A 21,859-nucleotide genomic window follows, 5' to 3' on the forward strand; every position below is an offset into this window, starting at 1 on the left:
AAGGGGTAATTTTCATTTCTTGGCTGCCATATGGTCTCAAAGGCAGCCTAGACACAACAAACTAATCTGACAAATTCCATTGTGAAAAAGCATAAATGGATAAGCCGTATATATGACCCTGTAACTTTTGAAAACCCCATAAAACCTATACATGGGGGGTACCTTGGCGCTCGTAAGCCATCACTTAATAGAACTGGGAGTGTTTCAGGGCAGTAAACTATATACTGATGTTAATATTATCAGTAAAAGTACAGTTTTTATGTGAAAAACGCAAAAAAAAACACGGAACACTAACTTTGGCTAGCATTTGTGCCCAAGTGGCTACTACAAAAGACTGGCCATACCCCATTTTGAATACCTTAGGATGTCTACTTTTTCAAATGGTATGCCATTAAGGGGTCATTTTCATTTCTTGGCTTCCATACGGTCTCAAAGGCAGCCTAGACACAGCAAACCAATATGACAAATTTCATTGTGAAAAAGCATATATGGATAAGCCGTAAATATGACCTTTTAACTTTGAAAACCTCCATAAAACCTATACATGGGGGTACCGTGGAGCTTGTGAGACATCACTGAATAGAACTAGGAGTGTTTCAGGGCAGTTAACTATACACTGACAATAATATTATCAGTAAAAGTACCGTTTTTATTTGAAAAATGAAAAAAAAAAAACGAACACTAACTTTGGCTAGCGTTTTTGCCCAAGTGGCTACTACAAAAGACTGGACATACCCAATTTTGAATACCCTGGGATGTCTACTTTTTCAAATGGTATGCCATGATGGGGTAACTTACATTTCTTGGCTGCCGTACGGTCTCAAAGGCAACCTAGGCCCAGCAAACCAATCTGTGAAATTTCTATGTAAAAAATAAACAAATAGACCAGACGTATATTTGACCCTGTAACTTTCCAAAACACCATAAAACCTATACATGGGGGTTACTGTTTTACTCATGAGACATTTCTGAATACAAATATGTATGTTTTATTGCAGTAAAACCAAACAGTATTGTGACATTAACAGTTAAATTGACATGCAGAAATTGAAAAATATCAAAATTTCTTAATTTTTCAAACTTTTTTTAGATTTTATTCATATAAAATGGAGTTCTATATATGAATGTTTGATATGGAATGAAAGCCCTGTTTCCCCTGAACAAACCGATATATAATAAGTGTGGGTGCACTTAGTATGAAAGAGGTAAATTATAGTTGAACAGACATAGAGCCAAATTCTGTGGTTTGTTTACGTTTTGTTTTGATCACAACTTGTACATTTGGCTCAGTCCTTAAGGGGTTAACAGCACTCTATTTTGTTTTGTGTGTGTTTTTTATTTTAATGCAGGACTGTGCGCTGTACAAAGCATAATTGGAAGTTGGATGTCAGCAGTATGAGATATGTCAACCCACCAGACAGCTTCTGTCAAGATGAGCTTGGTAAATTATCTATGAAGTGCATGTATTATTTGACTTTTAATTTTTATGTAAACATATAGTGTATCCTTTTTGAGTCCCATGGGAATGCCAAAAGAAGATTCCAAACAAGCCTTCGCAGAGACAAAATTAAATATTTAGGTTGGTCAAGACAGGTAGACCAGTTTTATAATCCTTTAATTATTTAGATTTGACAAGACCAGTATCATAACCATTTATTTGGAAAACTGATTTTAATGTTTTTCTTGTTTTGTTTTTTATCAAGCACTTCAGTATTAGGTGCAATCCCATATATTCAGGGACTGTCACCTAAAAGTAGCTTTCAGTATGGTAGGATAAAAGCTGTGGAGAGAATTTTTAATAATTCAGTATTATTTTCTTTTTTTTTTTTTTTTTTTTTTTTGCTACCACGTTCCACTTCTAGTAATAATGTCTGTTATGTATCTATCTTCTTCATGTTCGGTTTTTCTGTATTTTTTTGCGTATTTCAACCCCTTAAGCTCACATGACATGTGTGACATGTCATGATTCCCTTTTATTTCAGAAGTTTGGTCCTTAATAAGGGGTTAAAATCTTTCTAACTTGTTACAAAACCAGTGTAGAGTTTAGAAGAAGTTATTTTATTTTTAAGTATGGGAATAGCTAATTAGATTGAGCCACCTTAAATAAAGAATTTAAGATAAAAGCAGGTACTGTGATTTAAAATGCATGATTAAAGGTCTTAAATAGGTTTAAAAAAAAAAAAAAAAAAAAAAATAGAAGAATATATATGAGACACAATTGTATTTGCTTAAACAAAAAACTATATTGGTTAATATAATTAACCAAAGTGGCCACAATTCCCTTCCCCAAAATAAAGGAATTTTCATAACTGCACAGAATCAGACTGTTTTCAAGCGTTAAATAGAGTTCTAATAAGTCAGGTTTATATACGAACATGTTAATTCAAAGTTAAGTGAAAGCATAACTGAATTAAAGAAATTTCCAGCTGGCTATATTGACCTTAAAGCGAATCTGCCACCATCTGGGTTCCTTGCATATTTTGAAAATACTCCAGCCGGTGACTGCTCTGCTGCGTGTCTGATGGCCCGGGGTGCAGGGTAAGGAGAGATACCTGAACTTGTCTCTTGCAGCCACTGCCACGGTCTTCCTGACTGTCCCCTTCTGCTCTTGGTGCTCAATCTGCTCGGAGCTCATTACCATGTTCTACTTTAATGCACGGAGAATCCCGCGAGACTCCAGAAGCCGCTGTAGACAAAGTCTTTATTTCCTACTGCTATCACTAGTGATGTCTGGGGAAAATTGCAAGACTTGACAAAACTTGACAAAAGGTAGAGCTACCTTTTGTCAAGTGTAGGAATTATACTGAAACCATGTAGTCTCTACTTTGTTTTAGTATATCTTTTGACTGCATTGGAATTTCAGTGGCACAGTCACTACAAGTTTATCATAAGATTTCATATTTATGAAATACTCATTTTGGAGGGGCGGGGTGACAGAACTGCTTTAAACTTGAAAATCACTTTCTATTCATGTTAAATTCTCATTTTAGTGAATAAACCAAATTGACCGAATTGATTAAAATAATTACAAAATCTTATATAAAACACAAGTATTTACAATTTCCTATTTTTTATAATTTCTTTTTGTATGTAGATAAAAGTATGTAGATAAAAATGTGTCCATTCTTTTTTGCCTAGATGAAAAGAGTGGGTTAAAATGTGCTAATTATTTGTTGAACAAGCAACTTGGTAGACATTGTTGAGAATGTTCTTCATAGGACTTTTTTTTTTTTTTTGCATATTTTTGAACATTCACAAAATTAATTGGTGTACAAATTTACTCCAAATAATCATAATTTTTATGAAGTATGTTCCAAAGTCTGATTGAATGGAAAAATTAGAAAACCTGCCTCTATATAGGCTTTTAAGAAAGCAAGGCGCAGAGTGTTTTTTTTCCTGTTTCTCTCTTTAGAAACAGGCACTATTTCTCTTAATACGGTTGTAGCCTATCCCCAGCCACCCAGCTAACCCTTCCTCAAACTGCAGCACAGAGAGGAAGAAAACTGGGATGTGCCAGAGTCCAAACTTTGAGATTAAACCAGTGCCAAATAGTTTTAACCCAGGTAGGTAAGAAGTTGCACAAGCGCTCAGCCCCCGTAACAATTTAAATTAGCTTAAGTTATTGTGCAGTTGGAGTAATCCTTTAACGCATTATTTGAGCAGTAAACATGATGCAGTACTATTTCTAAAAGTTCTAATTTTGTCTTCAACAATCTTTTTTTTTTTTTCATTGTTATTTTTATTGAAAAATAATTTCCATTTCATTATACATATGACAAAATTAGTGTAATTTTATACAAGACAGGGCAAGTGTAACATTAACAAAACATGTAACCTGCATTTATTACAACTTTATGATCAAAGTTAAAAATAATTCCCAAACTAATCAGCTGAGAATATCTTAATAAAAAGATAAATTCTCTCACATATAGCTATGATCAGTATAAGTATAAATGAAAACAAGTGAAAATTAGTGAGGATTAGTGAGGGCTGTGGACGGTCCAAACATCAAAAAAAAAAAAAAAAAAAAAAGATTCATTTATTTTCCAAAATTCGAATCCAATTGGTATATTGGTCTTGTCTATTTGTAAGAAATAAGGAGGAAAGTGGCAAATCTTTTTCCATTCAAAATTGGTATAAGATTTGGTTAACAAGCTGACACATCTGGAAAGGAAGATGTGACTTCCATTGTCTTGCTATTATTATTTTTACCGCCAGGAAGCAGTGGTTTATGAGACACTTGGAAGAGGTGGAGGAAAGTTTCCAATTTAGATGTAACAATGCTATGTCCGGACCTTTTTTATTGTAATATTAAATAAACATTTAAGTATTTCAAAGGACCATTCCCAGAGACTTTTAACCAAACTACAATGCCACCATATATGGACAAGTGTTCCCTCTGAATGGCCGCAACGCCAACAGTGGGGAGTTTGATCTGGATAAATTTTACTTAATATATATGGAGTCTGATACCATTTATACATAATCTTATATTGGCATTCGACTAAATTTTGACAATGAATATATTTACGAATATCTTTAAGAGATGTACACCATTCCTGCTCAGTTATGTCAATATTTAGGGTCTTTTTCCAATTATCAAGTATCTTTAGGGGTTGTTGGTCCAAATTAGATAACAAATTAGTAGCTTTTGAAAGAATTTTGTTAACCTTAGTATATCTAAAGATGGTTTGAATAAGAGTATACAATTTTTGGCGAAGTTTTAAGTAAGGACTTATTCAAGAAGTTTTTAATTCTTAAATAAGAGAAGAGTTCTTTACTAGGGAGACGGAGTTTGGCTTGAATTTCAGCAAAGGGTAGGATTTGATCCTCATGGAGGATTCCTCCAATCGTCCATTGAAATTTGGACCAGTTATTTAAAGAAATATCCTCAATACAGTCTTCTAAAACAGTCAGATGAGATGACTTAATTATTTTATTAGAGATTTTTTGCTGTTTTTTATCAGCTCCCAAGCAATAATAATTTGTGACAAAATTAGGGATTTACTACGTAAAAATTCGATAGTTTTTTTGTTGTTTTTATGCCATAAATACACTTCTAATCTGTCTTTTCGAACCGCCTCGGATTCAATTTGGTACCATATATCTGTTTTAAACACTTCAACCTGAAGTTTATAAATGTGACCAATGATGTTAGCATAGTAGCAAATACTGATATTTGGGTAGTTTACCCCTCCCTTTTGGGGTTTCCTAGAGAGAACTTTAGAGCTTATTCTGGGCCTCGACATTTTCCAAATAAACTTATGGAAACTAGATTGTATCATAGTTAACCAGCTATCAGGGATTTGAAGAGGAATCATCCTAAATAAATACAACCATTTGGGCATAATATAAGCGTTGATTATGTTTATCCTACCGATCCATGAGGATTCGGTTAGGCGCCATTCTTTTAATTTTGTATTTGTGTATTTCAGGAGATTCAATACATTTATTTCCATAGTATCATAAACTTGAGACGAAATTGACACACCCAAATAGTTAAAAACATTACTAGACCAAGCAAAATCATAATTGTCTTGCAGGTCTTTTAAACTATGAGTGTTGATGTTAGTGGTTACAGCAATTGATTTAGATATGTTAAGTTTGTAATTTGATACCTTAGAATAACTATTTATAGCAGATAAGACTTGAGGGAGAGAGGATTGTGGAGAGGTAAGAGTCAGTAGTATATCATCGGCATAAAGTGATATTTTTGCTTCTGAGTTCTTAGTTAGAAAGCCTCTGATATTCATATTAGTCCTAATGTTAATTGCTAGGGGTTCCAAAGTTAAAATATAAAGAAGATTGTCTTCAACAATCTTACAATATTTGTGACGTTCTTTTGAGTTAACTGATGTAAGCATACTATCTGTCTAATTCTTTTGCAGTGGTAGAAAAAGATGAAGATGATGGTATTTCACTTGTTGAATTAAGCCCCCCAAATCCATGGGATACTGATCCTCGTTCTCGAATAGAATTAGAAATTGGGGAGGTTCAGGTAATATGTTTGTATCAAAATTCTATTTTTGTTAGTTAATAGTACCATATCTACATACCGATTCCTTTAAACCACAGAGTATAGCTATTAATCTGTCTGAATGTAAATATCCTCTATATTCTGCAAATAAATCTTGCTGACATTTCAGATTTTTTAAAATATGTATACTAATATATTAAATAACATAAATATACTATTAAATAGCATAAACTGTCGAGATTACAGTTTGCACACAAAATGAGTTAATATTATACCATGGCATTGACTTTCAAACTGAATTGTATAATCTGTTGGTGGTTGCTGAAATCTTAATATAGTGATACACTTGAATCTACCCCTGACTTTTGGACTATGCTAACTTAATCAATATATACAACCCTTGAATCAATGAGGTGTTGTACATTGTTAAGCACCATACACCGATAGAGGCATGCATTTAAAAAAAGAAGATATCTTTGAAGAGATCAAACTCCACCTCCTGATGTTGTTAATGATAGATAGACAGACAGACAGACAGACAGATCAATTGATCCAAAAGACAAACAATATGAAAGCCTGTCCTTCAGGTTGTGCAGGACCTGTCAGCCCAAGTCAAAGCTAACAGGTGATATCAAAGCCTTAAAGCAAAAAAGTATGCCGATTTATATTTTGTTTTGTTTTTTCATTTTTCTTTTCTCTGCTCAGTCTGTTGTAGCAATTTCTAGTCATCAATAATGTTGAGGGAGAGGAAACGTCAGAACTAATTTTGGTAGACACATTATAATGCCTATAGTTGTTTGTTTTTTGACATATGGACCAACCTCCACTGGTGTGATCTACAAGGTTCAACATCCACATATGTCCAGATTAACATAGAGATAATTGTTTTTCTACTCCCTCTCCGGCAAAACAAATTAAATATATTTGATTTTTTACTTTGTATATATCTGCTGGAATTAACTCACATCCATTGTCTTGTAATTCATTCATCTCAATCTCAGAATGATGTGCAAGTCGTCGTATGCCTAGGCGTCTAGAACTGAGCTATGCATATCTTTGAAAAAAGAGGTATGTGCAACAAATAGCTCTCTGCACATGGAATACCTGTAGACAGTTGGTGCACTGCTACAAGTTTTAATCTTCAATATAACATAACACATTATTTATACATTTCAAAAATATTTTGCATGCACGGTGTATTGATAGTATTGTTATATCTTTAACATGTGCCTCTTGTTGTAAGCCTAAACATGAGTGTTTTTTTTTTTTTTACAAATTTTTAATTGATTGGTAAGTTTATTGAACCATACAGGAAAATTGTCAATATTGGAGAGATTCAAATGAGCAATGAGAAATCCTTCTACACATACAATTTATAGTGTTTAACAGTGTACAAAGGGCATTGCCAGTCCCCAGGTAACATGAATGTTATGAATGTGTACGTGTCTTAACTACAGTCCTAAGTTAGAGGTTACTAATTAACAAGATGTGCTTTCATGTCTTACTTGATTATCTTGAAACTGTAGAATTTCTAGCTATAACTAGGTACAGTCATGTAACAGGACAGGTGGCCATTTTATTTCTACATATGACCCGAACAATGTTGCCTTTGGTAGAATACACAATGAACAGATGCACACTAGAAACAGCAATTTTCTATACCTATTCTGCACTTCTACCATTCCCTAAAGCCCTCTCCTCACTCATAGCCCATCCTAAAGAGCAACTCCCTGGAATGCATAACGTTTTTAATATTTTTTGTAAGAAATCAGAAGTTATTCGTTGATATGACATCAAATTAATGCTTGAATACAGAAATGCAGAACTGCTTTGCATGTTGGGAATATTGACTTGGTAACGGTTGTTAACAGTATTTTTCCACAACTGACGAAGACCTCAAATTTATTTTTACAGATGGGAGTTTTTTTTAAATGTGAAGATGATAATTATTGTTTTACAGTCATTAGATGCACTGCCTTGTCTTTCACAGATACAAGGAAGTGTCGCATTGTTCCCTTAACAATGCAACTTTCAAAGATTTAAGATAGAGTGATCAACATAAAGCACTATGACTTTTATTTAATATCAAATCAAGGCCTTTGTGAGGTATATGTATAACTGGTGCATTCATTCATTTTCTAATTTCCAACTTGTGTAGGTTACATACCTTACCCATGCATGCATGGATTTGAAGTTTGGTGACAAGAATATGATATTTGACCCATGGCTGACTGGGCCTGCATTTGCAAGAGGATGGTGGTTGCTTCATGAGCCTCCTTGTGATTGGCTAGAAAGATTGTGTCGTGCTGACTTGATTTATATAAGTCACATGCACTCTGATCATCTAAGGTAAATTCTAGAACACTACCATGTAATACATTCTTAATTATAAAATATATATCACTTTTTAGTTGCCTTTTAAAAAAAAAAAAAAAATGTAAGTAAATTTGCTAGATTTGCTAAGATGTTTAAATCTGCAGAAGAAAAGAAATATTATTATTATTTAGAATAGTAATACTTTTGAAATGTAATCTTTATAGCAGGACTTAACATTTCAGGCCCTATGCTACATGCAAACTGCAAGCCTGGAGTGTCCATGAAACACTCACCCGGGTTGAAATTCTACTCGCCAGGGATAATGGCTAGTGGCGAGTGGAAATTTTGAATCCTTTCCACCTTTAATTCAAATTGTCTATAAACATATAAAAAGCATGAAGTGAATTTTTAAGTTAAATCTATATCTGTGATATCAATTGTGACAGACCACCCAGTCACTAAAGACTTGTACCGAGCTACCAGCCACCTAAAAGACTGTAATTACCTAAATTACCACTCCAGGCCCCTCCTGAAGAGGTAATTTAGTTGGTGAAAGTTTTTGGTGAAAGTTTTTCTGGAGTTTCGTGGACATAGTGCTAGCAACAAACCTATGAAAATCCCTAGTAGCTGAGCTCATGGAGCTAGACCCAGCCTGCTCTGTCTCCTCGACATCCTGTTCGCCCTCAAAAGAATCACAACAGATTAAGGAGATCTAAATTCACTTTGTGCTGTTTGGTCCCAACCCCTCACAAGAAGTGATCCTGAAGGTGTTGTCAGATGGTGATGAAGTCGCCCAAGCTAAAAGGGACCATCATATTTGGATAGCCTAGCTGCAAAGAGCAGGGACTGCCTTAGGAGGGAGTCCAAACTCTCAGTCGGAAAAAAGGAAGGTCCCTTTTACTGAGTTCAAGGACAACGAGGAGGAGATTGACAGGAATATGGCTGACTTCGAGCACCAATGCACCCTACACAAATTACCCAAGGATGATTGTATCACCATACTACCTGGCAAACTGTCGGGGAAAGCCTCTGAAGCTGGGAGATCCATAGCTATGAGTGTGAATGAGGCACTGCTAGCTCATTACGCAATAACCCAAGAGGCATACCGCAGAAGAATTTGGGAGCTCTGAAAATCTGATCGGGATTTCTACATGGTTTGGACTTGCTTCCTATACCGTGCTGCATCGCACTGGGTCAGGGGGTGTTAGGCCACCACCATGGATGACATCCTTCATCTGGTACAACATGAGCTTTGAACATGAGAACAATGATCTTGGGCCCATAGAATCATGGGGAAACCTGTTCAAGCCAGAGTCATGGACAAATGCCAGCACCATCAGAAACTGATCCTTTTGACTATCCTTGTGAGGGCTGCGGGACACCGTGGCCACCTTAACCCTGGTGCAGAGACACTTAGTCAAGGGGAACTGAGAAGACTGGGAAATCGGTAGTCATCCAGGTAGCGGTTGTAGCTATCTACTGCCTCTCCACTGCTTCTGTTCACTTAAATTGGGGAGCTGTAGCTGACTCTGTGAACATTGGATTAATTAAAGACTTGCCCACCAAGGTTCTGCTTGGGAATGATTTGGGACCCCTCGCATCAGCTTTCTCTTCCAAAATACCAGTGGAGGCGCACCCAGTCACCACCCTCCTACAAGCTTGATCCCATTCGGACAAGGCCCAAGTAAGACAAACTACCCCAACTGTAGGGTTAGTCCCATTAATCTGGGATTCCCCAGAAAAGTTTGTGAGAAAGGTAGCCAAAGATCCTATGTTACAAAAGTATAGGTCAAAGGCAGCGACTGAGCAGGGGAATGGTTTGAGCTTCAGCTAACTCATCTGGTGACAGAGAATTTACAAAAAGATCAGAACTACAATCACCAATCCAGGGGAAGTAATGGATTTAGAACCCTGCACCTTTTTTAAAGTGACATTTGGAGACATGAGGAGGGCACACTGCATCCTGAGATGCCTTGCAGTATGTATGTGTTTCGGCTGACGGAGTTATATAGGACAATATCGGTGACTTTGTCCAGTAGGGCAGTAACAGCAGCTACTGCTTTTACACAGGAAGGGGCACCTCTGGCAACAGAGTCTAACCTGGTGGAGTAATAGGCAATGGGTCTCTGTTTCTCACCATGGTTCTGTGTAAGGACAGCTGTTGCATAACCAGTCTGCTCGGTGCAAAATAGGGTGAAAGGTTTCCTGTAATCTGGGAGACCCAGTGCCAGGGCTGAGGTGACAAGCAACTTAAGGGTGTAAAAGGATTCCTTTGCTTCAGGAGTAGTGATGTCCCGAACTCTTCGCCGGCGAATAGTTCCTGGCGAACATCGCTTGTTCGCCACGGATGGCGAACACATGCGCTGTTCGGTCCGCCCCCTATTCGTCATCATTGAGTAAACTTTGACCCTGGCCTGTACCTCACAGTCAGCAGACACATTCCAGCCATTCAGCAGCAGACTCTCCCTCCCAGACCCTCCCACCTCCTGGACAGCATCCATTTTACATTCATTGTGAAGCTGCATTCTTAGTGAGAGTAGGGACAGTGTAGCTGCTGCTGATTTGATAGGGAAATTTATAGCTAGGCTAGTGTATTCAGTGTCCACTACAGTCCTGAAGGACTCATCTGATCTCTGCTGTAAGGACAGCACCCCAAAAAGCCCTTTTTAGGGCTAGAACATCAGGTTTTTTTTTTGTGTAATGTAATTGCAGTTGCCTGCCTGCCAGGCAGCCTGTGTGTCAGGCTCGCAGCATATACTGTGCCCACTTGCCCAGTGCCACCACTCACTCACTGGTGTCACAATAGCTTTTTTTAATGTTGTATAATAGCAGTCAGTTTCCTTCACTAGTGTGCGTTTCAGGGCCGGCCCAGTGCCACCACTCACTCACTGGTGTCACAATAGCTTGCATTTAACAAAAAAAAAATTTTTGGTCTGTAATATAATAGCAGTCAGTTTCCTTCACTAGTGTGAATTTCAGGGTCTGCCAGGGCACTGTGTCACACCAGTGCAACTCATATCTGGTGTAACAGTAGTGTACATTTAAAAAAAAAAAAAAAACATTTTTTGACTGTAATAGATTGAATAGCAGTTAGTTGTCTGCCAGCGTGTGTGTCAGGCTCACAGCGTATACTGTGCCCACTTGCCCAGTGCCACCACTCACTCACTGGTGTCACAATAGCTTGCATTTAACAAAAAAAAACTTTTTGGACTGTAATATAATAGCAGTCAGTTTCCTTCACGAGTGTGCGTTTCAGGGCCTGCCAGGGCACAGTGTCACACCAGTGCCACTCATATCTGTTGTCACAGTAGCTTGCACGCATAGCACCACTAATCGAAAAAAAATGACAGGCAGAGGCAGGCCACCCTGCAGGGGCCGTCGTGTTCGTGGTTCTGTGATTCCCTTTGGCCCTAGAATAATGCCTAGTGTTCAGAGGCCACGTACCCTGAACTTGAAAAGTTCTAAGGACATAGTTGACTTGCTAACACAGGACACCCAATCTTCTACAGCTTCCGCTCAGAACCTCGACGCACCATCCTCCTCCAGCTTAGCTTCGGGCACCTCTCAAGTTACCACTCGCCCGCCTGCCGCCACCACCAACACTAGCACCACAGCCGCTTCACTTGGTATGTCAGAGGAGTTATTTACACATCAGTTGGAAGAAATGAGTGATGCACAACCATTATTGCCAGAGGATGTAGATAACAGGGATATGTCTGAGTCAGGCAGCATTACACATGTACGGTGTGATGATGATGATGTTGTACCCACTGCTGCTTCCTTTGCTGAGTTGTCAGATACAAGTGAAGCGGTTGATGATGACGATGCGTCCATGGATGTCACGTGGGTGCCCGCTCGGCAAGAAGAAGAACAGGGGGAAAGTTCAGATGGGGAGACAGAGAGGAGGAGGAGGAGACGAGTTGGAAGCAGGGGGAGGTCGTCGCAAGGAGCTAGTGGCACAGTCAGACAGCATGCATCGGCACCCGGGGTCAGCCATACAGCACGCCAATCAACACATGCTGTTGCCACCACCAGAATGCCGTCATTGCAGAGCTCAGCAGTGTGGCATTTTTTTTGTGTGTCTGCCTCTGACAACAGCGATGCCATTTGCAACCTGTGCCAAAAGAAAGTCGTGGGAAGTCCAACACCCACCTAGGTACAACTGCTTTGCGAAGGCACATGATCGCACATCACAAACGCCTATGGGATCAACACATGAGTACAAGCAGCACACAAACTCAAAGCCGCCATCCTCCTCCTGGTACAGCATCTTCAGCCACGTTAACCACTGCTGTCCTCCTTGCCCCCTCTCAACCATCTGCCCCTCCATCTCTTGCCTTGAGCAGTTCCTGCTCATCTGCCCACAGTCAGGTGTCTGTCAAGGACATGTTTGAGCGTAAGAAGCCAATGTCACAAAGTCACCCTCTTGCCCGGTGTCTGACAGCTGGCTTGACTGAACTCTTAGCCCGCCAGCTTTTACCATACAAGCTGGTGGAGTCTGAGGCGTTCAAAAAATTTGTAGCTATTGGGACACCGCAGTGGAAGGTACTCGGCCGATATTTCTTTGCACAAAAGGCAATCCCCAACCTGTACTCGATTGTGCAAAAGGAAGAAATGGCATGTCTGGCACACAGTGTTAGGGCAAGGGTCCATCTGACCACTGATACCTGGTCTGCAAAGCATGGTCAGGGCAGGTATATCACCAACACTGCGCATTGGGTAAATCTGCTGACGGCTGCCAAGCATGGAATGCGTGACTCTGCCGAGGAGTTGGTGACACCGCCACGACTTGCAGGCAGGCCTGCTGCCACCTCCTCTACTCCTCCTACTCCATCCTCTTCCATAACCTCCTCGGCTGAGTCCTCTTCTGCTGCTGCGTCTTGCTCCACATCAACGGCACCCCCCCAGCTCCCCAGGTACTGTTCCACATCCCGGATACGGCAGTGTCACGCCGTCTTGGGGTTGACTTGCCTGAAAGCAGAGAGTCACACCGTACCAGCACTCCTGTTCGCCCTGAACGCACAGGTGGATCAGTGGCTGACTCCGCACCAACTGGAGATCGGCAAAGTGGTTTGTGACAACGGAAGAAATTTGTTGGCGGCATTGCATTTGGGCAAGTTGACACATGTGCTGTGCATGGCACATGTGTGTAATCTGATCGTACAACGCTTTGTGCATAAGTACCCAGGCTTACAGGACGTCCTTAAGCAGGCCAGGAAGGTATGTGGCCATTTCAGGCGTTCCTACACGGCCATGGCGCACTTTTCCGTTATCCAGCGGCGAAACAACATGCCAGTGAGGCGCTTGATTTTTTGACAGCCCGACACGTTGGAATTCAACACTCCTAATGTTTGACCGCCTGCTCCAACAAGAAAAAGCCGTTAACGAGTATTTGTATGACCGGGGTGCTAGGAAAGCCTCTGCGGAGCTGGGAATTTTTTTGCCACGTTACTGGACACTCATGCGCCATGCCTGTAGGCTCATGCGTCCTTTTGAGGAGGTGACAAACCTAGTCAGTTGCACCGAAGGCACCATCAGCGACATCATACCATTTGTTTTCTTCCTGGAGCGTGCCCTGCGAAGAGTGCTGGATCAGGCCGTAGATGAGCGCTGGATCACCACCAGAAACAGCCTTATCAGCATCGCTTGCTGGACCTGCGGCAACGCTGGAAGAGGATTGTGAGGAAGAGGAGGAAGACCAACCACAACAGGCATCCCAGGGTGCTCGTTGTCACCTATCTGGTACCCGTGGTGTTGTACGTGGCTGGGGGGAAGAACATACCTTCAGAGAGATCACTGAGGACGAGGAACAGGACATGAGTAGCTCGGCATCCAACCTTGTGCAAATGGGGTCTTTCATGCTGTCGTGCCTGTTGAGGGACCCTCGTATAAAAAGGCTGAAGGAGAACGACCTGTACTGGGTGTCCACACTACTAGACCCCCGGTATAAGCAGAAAGTGGCAGAAATGTTACCGAATTACGGCAAGTCAGGAAGGATGCAGCAGTTCCAAGTGTTAGTCCCCTTGAAACAACTTTTCCATCACTATTGTGGCCAGAAAGAGTCCTTGTGGGTTTTAAAATCGCCTGCCCATTGAAGTCTATAGCGGTTCGGCGGTTCGCCCGTTCGCGAACATTTGCGGAAGTTCGCATTCGCCGTTCGCGAACCGAAAATTTTAGGTTCGCGACATCACTATTCAGGAGTTAAATGAAAGGGTTCATGGGTGAGGCAATCATACAAGGGCTGCATGTAGATTGCTGCAGAGCGAAGCCAAGGGCAACAACAGGAGATTAGACCCAGAAATGTACATAGTTGGGCTAGGCTGCGTGGAGGGTTAATTTGTTCAACAGCATTTTTCCTGTCTTTTGTGAGATGTTTTGCAGCATGAGAGATATAGTGTCCTTAAAAGATAGCAGTGGGAACACATGCCTGTAGTTTGGCCTTGGTAGCTTTGCTCCCTGCTTGTGTAAGAAAATTTAGTAAAGACAGGGTGTGCTCTGTACAAGATTTCAGATTTGGGTTACATAACAACAAATCATCAACATATTGCAACAATACAACATCTTTGGCCCTTGGCCAAGCTTCTAGAATTTGTGTCATTGCCATGCTGTACATAGTAGGTGAATTTTGTGCACCCTGGGGTAATACAGTCCATGTGTATTGTTTGTGTTTGTGTAAATGCAAAAGGGAATTGTCTGGGGGCGGGGCGTGGGCGCCGAGCTGGCCGGTGGCACGGCATTACAGCTCCAGTAAATCTTGTTTTAAAAATCTTAAAATATAGACCTATTGGATTCACCTGTCGACCTACCGCGGTGGACCGACACCTGTGGAGACACTGGACCCGGTGTGAGGCTTGCAGCTGCTGTTTTAGTCCCCCGGGAGGGTATGCATTGCTCCCTCTGGATGAGGCCTACTCGGGTGGTGAGTGAAGCGGACGGCCGCCGCCCACTATCCTGCCCGAAGCTATCCAGCCAGACTCTCTCGGCTGGGCGGACCGGGCCCTGTTCCCCCCCCTCTGGGCCGGTGGGGGTGATCCCGGCCCGCATTTAATATGCACTGTAACCCCGGCTACACTGAAGCTTTTGAGGCCCGACGGGCCATTAAAACGCAGCCCAGATCGCAACTAAGATGGCGGCACTGTGACCCTGCTGGCACACATGAGCACTTCAGGCCTCCAAGGGGATGTTACCCTCCGGAATCCCACGTAGGCACTGAGCGCCTACATGAAATAACCCAGTACCTAATAACCCACAGCAACCGCCCGATAAGCACTATTAAGGCCTGGAGCCCACCCTCGACAAAAAGGCGGGAGCGTTTGCCTGCCAACCAGCGAGAACAGACCCATCAACCTACACTCAGCAGTCGACCCTTCGGGCCTGCCCAGATGACTGGTGCAGCGTGCACACCCTAACTCCGCTCCGAGGAGCGGGCCTGCACCGCCTTCACAATGGCACAGCGACATCTACCAGCCGGACTGCAGAGAAGGGGCACCAAACAGCCAGAGGAAAGCGGCGGAAAAAGGCTCCACATCACAGGGGGACTCACGGGCCTTCAGCACCCAAGCCCTGACCCAAGGCAGCAACGACGGAACGGAACAGCTCTGGACTCATTGGGGGCGCAGAACCTGCATGACATCCCTCCTTGGAGTGCAGGTGCTTGATGACCTGCCACTGGGGTGTCGGGGCGCTCTTACAGCATAAGCGAGTGATCTCAGGACTCTTACAGTGTTCCATGCTTACATGTCTACAGCATGCTAAAATATAAGAATGTGCAATACATACATGTATAAGTTATGACAGATCATCTTTTCCCTTTTCCTATATTTTGTTTTTCTCTTCTTCCTCTGTTTTTCCCTAGTGATATAAAGCAGAGTTACCAACATATACTGCCCACTAGATGAAGTTCAGCAGTTTTTGTCAGCTCAGGCTTTTATTTAGCAATGCACAAAGTAGCACACCGTAACCATATAGTAGCATGACTTAACGTGACAAACATAATTAACACAGTGAGAACCTGATCTGCCGTAATGGTGATCTGGGTATAATCATTTAACCTTATAACATGCAGGGCGGCATACCTAATCATACCACTAAGCAAGAATAATTCTGTCGTATACACATGTAACTTAGCATGATTATTGCAAACTGCGAATGTCTTATAGCCTGTTATTTTCATGAAAAAAAAAAACCAAAATGTGCTGTCTAAACTAGCACACTGTGAAATGATGTGAAACTGCTTGCAGCGCCTGTCGTGGCTTTGTACGCTTCTTGTTACTTTAAGCACAAATAAAATAAAGAATTAAAAAAAAAAAAAAAAAAAAAAAAAAAGGGAATTGTCTGTGGAATTTGTGACAACAGAGTATGAGGGTTAGGAACATTGGGGCCAGTTAGTTTGGTCACAGCATTAATCACCCTTAAATCATGTACCATACGATAAACCACAGGTTTTCATTTCTCCTGTTTCTTTTTAACAGGGTACAGGGGGGTATTACAAGCTGAAGCAGTTGGGACAATTATTCCTGCTTGCAAGAGCTCTTGTACATATTGGATGATGGCGTCCTCCTGTACTGGGCTGAGTGGATACTGTTTGTGGCAGGGAGGGGTGGCTCCTGGCAGTAGATTCACTTTGACTGGGGGGCACAGAGAGTCTGCCTGTATCTGTCTTCCCTGTTGCCCATAGAGAGTCGGGGACTGAGGTCAAGTCAATGTTAGCCTCTGTCACAGGGTTGGGCAAAGGGAGGGTTACTAGTACATTTGCAAGGGGTAAAAGGTAGTCTGCCTCTAGGGGCAGGGACAAACATACCTCTCCAGATGGACTAAACTGAATGTTGGTATTAATTGCAGACAAAACGTCATTGCCTAGCAAATTAACAGGGGCATCAGAGCTAACAAGCAATCTGGTTACTAGAGAAGTGGAGTCATGAAGCTTCGGCTTAATCTGGTGGGTTAGATGGATATATATAGGGGTCCCATCTACACCCACACATGATAACACATCATCAGATTTCTCATAGGGGAAGACGTATTTCTCCTGCACCACAGAACAGACTGCCCCAGTGTCTTGCAGAGAAGGTACTATTCTATCACCTGGTAATGTAACATTAACAGTAGGAAAGGGTCCAGCTATGTCAGGAATAGTTAAAGCGTGCAGGGACACTGGGTTGTCAATTTCCTGTTGTGGCGGGGTGGTGGTAAGGACTGAGTCTCATGAGAGTTGTCAGAACTGTTCTGCTGGTTTCTGTTTTTAGGAGGACATTTACAGTTGCGCTTAATGTGGCCTTTTCTCCCACAATTCCAACATTCAACAGGCTTCCTGTCAACCCCTGCTTTAGGGGCAGTAAGGGTGACCCATCTCTTATTATTCAAGTTAACTTCGACACCCATAGCAACTTTAACTAAGGAGCCGTGATCAAGGGCCCTCTATTCTGGTCTAGCATTCTGGAGACCAGTCCTTATGGAAAGGAGGAAACCATCCTGTGACTGTTGCCCCAGGCTAGCTGGGGGTTGGACCGTCGAAGGATGCTCCCAGTGCTTACCAATGACCATCAGCACCGCACCAGACACCATAAGCACTGCAGATCCCACGAACCAACGCAGCTTGGTTGGGGTCTCGCCGTCTCCTACCCACCCTGGATCTCCGACAAGGCTCCAGTGGGTGAACCTCTCTTGCTTCAGGGAGTCTATTTTGACTGACTGCACTCATGAGTTCATGCCCAAAACAGTTCCAGAGAATTTGGCTGTGCGGCCAGTCTATTTCCAATAGTTCAAATACTGTTTAAATAGTCGAACAGGAACCGTTTGTGCACCTAGTCAAAGTTAAAGTGTCGTTCATATTGTCGAACGCCATTCGACTCCCGTCGAAGGTCCAGAGAAGGTAAAGTTCAGCGGTGTTCGTGCCATCGCGTGTCCGATTTGAGTTCCATGAACTCGACGACCAAACACTGCTGAACGCATTCGACTAAACAAGATGGCCACCCAGCCGTTCGTCAATTAGCTGCTGTTAACCACAGCTCCTGGGAGGTAAATGAGGTAAACACTCCACTTGCGGGTGGCCCGGATGTTCGATGGTTTGTTCAGTAAACCCCATTTACTGAACCACATAGGGAAAAGGCACAAGCCTTTTTCACAGTCTGGGGACAAAGTTTTAGACATGGGCCATAGTCCTGAGGCAAGAGGCTGGCAATCAGGCCCCTCCAAAAGCCAGTGACGAAGTGTAGTTATTCACACATCCATAAAGCAGTTTATTAGGAGTCTGGTGGAGGTGATTTCGATATTTCAGTAGCTTAGTAATTCCCAAGCTATCTGGAGTCTAATAAAGAATTTTTCAACAGACTCATCTTTGCATTGCATAATATCACCTAGTTTGTGGGCTAATTCTTCGGTCTTTACTTTAGCTCATTCTCTCAGGGCGGTGATATAACATTCCCCCGAAGCAGAAGGAGCTAATGGTCTTACCAGTATTTTAAGGGGCCACTAGGGGTTCCCCTAAATCTGGTAGACTACCGTCTTCTTCTTGTGACCCTATGGGTCTTACTAAACCAGGGGAGTTATATATAGTCCCACTGCTCAATACTACTGGAAAGAGGGTTTCTGGGTCTTTTGTTAGATGGTGATGGGCTATCAAGATGGGCTAATAGGTGAGCTGGGGGCTGTGGGAAACCACAACTCCCACATTTTTCTACTCACCAGGAGTTAGTCCATTCACATCTAGGGCATATCCAATAAGGTTTCTGGGTTATGGGATGTGAAGAAAAGAGCCTTTTAAATCAAGACTTTTAAGGCCATTCGTGACTTTTTATGTTTTATTAGTTCGGTAGCTGAAACTACCGAACACCGACCACCCCCCTGACTCATTATCTACAAAGGGAACTGTCGATTGAGTGCTCTCTCATCTTGTTTGCACGAAAGGAGGCAGCGGGACTTGGTCGTCAAGTGTCTGGAACTAGAATCGGACACTCGACTTTCCGAACACCGGTCAAAACATATGAACGCCTGCTTCCTTTTCCCGAACAGCTAGGAGAGCGCTGTTCGGTAGTTTTGTTCCCACGAACAAGGAGAACAATCACTCCTATGAGCCAGGGGGCTCTGTTCGTGCATTTATTAGTTTTTTTGCCATTTTCGAAATAGACCGACCGCACACCCTAAACTCATGGAACTGTTTTGGGCAGGAGCCTCGTGTGCGGTCGGTAAAATGGGACTTCCATAGAATTCGAAAACCCCTGAACTGATCTGGGTGATTTTTGGATATGTTGGTCACCCAGATCAGGGCCATCAGGGATATGACATTTATGGGGATACTATGTGTTTAAGGGCACTTTCCAAGTTTTGGTGAAAATGTTTTTTTCTGCCTGGAGATAATTGGGTTATCCTTTAGCTGACTCAATTATCTCACAGGCATGGAGGAGGGGATTGTCTGTTTGCAGTTGGAGTGTTCATCTTTGTCACTGAACTATTATTGGTTGTTTTGTTATAAACATATAAACAATTGTCAAATGTAAGCATACACTATCTACTGGTACATTACACCACTTTTAATACTGTTTCTGCTAGGCTTTCAAATTCTTTTATTTATGTTTTTAACACATTTGAACAGATTTAAACATAAAACATCATATGTAATAATTAAAGAAAGAAAATAAAGGTAACAAGAATAAGAGGAAAAAATGAAAAACATGAATATTATAAAATAAAACAATCACACATGACCTTGACTATCAATTTGAAATTAAAAGAAATGAAAAGTTAACATATTAACTTACAAAGGCTTGTATTTTTAAAAAAACAACCATACAAACAACATTTAACATTTATAAAGCATTATTATAACTTATGTATTATGACCATGAATCATGAACAAAAATATGTTTTATATTGTAAAAATTGTTCATCTTTAACTCTCTCTAATTTTCTTTTCCCAAGAATCTCAAATTTTACCTAATTGTGCATACATTTTCTTCACGATTTATCAGAAGTACCTGGAAACATTTTTCTTAAATTCTGGTTGGTACTAGGTACCATCTGCACAAAATCTTAAAATGGTTCACAAGATGTTTCGAACACTGAGTCATTCCCTGAAGGGCATTGGTAATATTTGTACCATTCTGATACAACTAAAGATAACTGCAATTCTTTTTCCCAGGCCAACATGAATTCCATCTTTTGATGCAGGACAAATGATAAAAAATTGTAGATTATGCTAGCTTTAGTGTACCTATAATCTTAATTTTATTAATGACAGGAGGCGAGTATTTGCTTAAGTCTCTCTTTACTAGAACTCCACAGCAGCACAGAAAACAACCAATCAGAAAAAAGTTAGGTACTATAAAACTCCCCTCCCCATGCATCATTTCCTCTTTCAAGCTGCGACAAAAACAAAATGAAAGGCAGAGAACATCATGGGGAAGAAACGAAGTCCTAGATACGATGAATATAACGATGTCCACCATCCAAATGTAACCGTCAAACTAGATAGTGTAGATGGACTGTAAACTGAAACGAGAGAAAAACAGAATCGAACAGGTTGATTATCCAATGAAATGTACTCTGAATAAACATGTAGGTACCCAATGTAGCAACCAAATTAACCTAATATGTAAATATCCCAACCCTACTTATGGAAAAAAACACAGACATAAGGAACAAGCGACAGGTAGCAGAGACAACGAACAGAGTTGCATACTTACCTGATAATCTAAACTATAACCTTAAACAAGGGAGGGACAAGAATGGGTGGGAAATACTCGCCTCCTGTCATTAATAAAATTAAGATTATAGGTACACTAAAGCTAGCATAATCTACAATTTTATAACATGACAGGAGGCTTCGTATTTGCTGTTTCAACGCTCAGTTCACCAATCCAACGCTGTTTGTGTCGCTGGTAATTATTCCAGGAAATATCAGAGTAATCCTAATTGGACATACCAAGTATGATAAATGACAGCAGATGGATCAAAGAAGATGTCAGTCGACGAAGCATCTCAAATACGGAACAAAGCACCATCCGCTGTTAAATCCATTGTACGTGATGTTGCAACCTGTTTCCTAGCAGACGATCCATGAGCTGGCAAGCTGACCCATCATCCAGTCGCCTGTAGTTGTAAAATACCGAAGGTCAATATCGGACTTAGGGTCGCAAGAAGAAATTGCCACCATGTCTCAACTCATGATCCGTAAGGCGGCTCCTCCGATCGTGCCAGGGTCAATCGGCGATGTGGCCCTGCAGGTAGATCTCCAAACTCAAAGAATGCGCCCAAGTCCACCACCAGGATCGCAATAGAAACCGAGGGGGATCTTACGTTCCTTCCTGTCCCACCCGGCGAGAAGTTGAAGAATATGTTAGCGCAAATCCAACAAAACGGCTCTCGTGAGGGATAGATAGAGCATAGACGGAGGGACCTCTATCTCCGAACCATGTTCATCAGGTACACGCTCAAAGGAGACGGGGCAGTCCTGCCATCCTATCCCAAGATCATAATGATCGGGGAAGTCAAGACAACCAGGGTTTCCGGTGTTACCAAGTGATCCCTACGTACGGCTTTACCTTCAGATCGGGTAATAGGCCTTCCCTA

At 41.5% G+C, this 21,859-nt stretch overlaps 1 protein-coding gene across 2 annotated transcripts in view; it reads left to right on the top strand.

Moving 5' to 3' along the window:
- The window catches only part of LOC134608650 (cytidine monophosphate-N-acetylneuraminic acid hydroxylase-like), a 273,312-nt gene that overhangs the window by 143,179 nt on the left and 108,274 nt on the right, over positions 1-21,859 (top strand). For both annotated transcript variants that reach the window (XM_063451660.1, XM_063451661.1), the window contains exons 3-5: positions 1,350-1,441; positions 5,889-5,998; positions 8,136-8,326. In XM_063451660.1, the coding sequence (XP_063307730.1) occupies positions 1,350-1,441; positions 5,889-5,998; positions 8,136-8,326 (393 nt within the window). The remainder of the gene's footprint in view (positions 1-1,349; positions 1,442-5,888; positions 5,999-8,135; positions 8,327-21,859) is intronic.

The sequence above is a fragment of the Pelobates fuscus genome, chromosome 4 (assembly GCF_036172605.1).
Source record: "Pelobates fuscus isolate aPelFus1 chromosome 4, aPelFus1.pri, whole genome shotgun sequence".
Classification (NCBI taxonomy): Eukaryota; Metazoa; Chordata; class Amphibia; order Anura; family Pelobatidae; genus Pelobates; species Pelobates fuscus.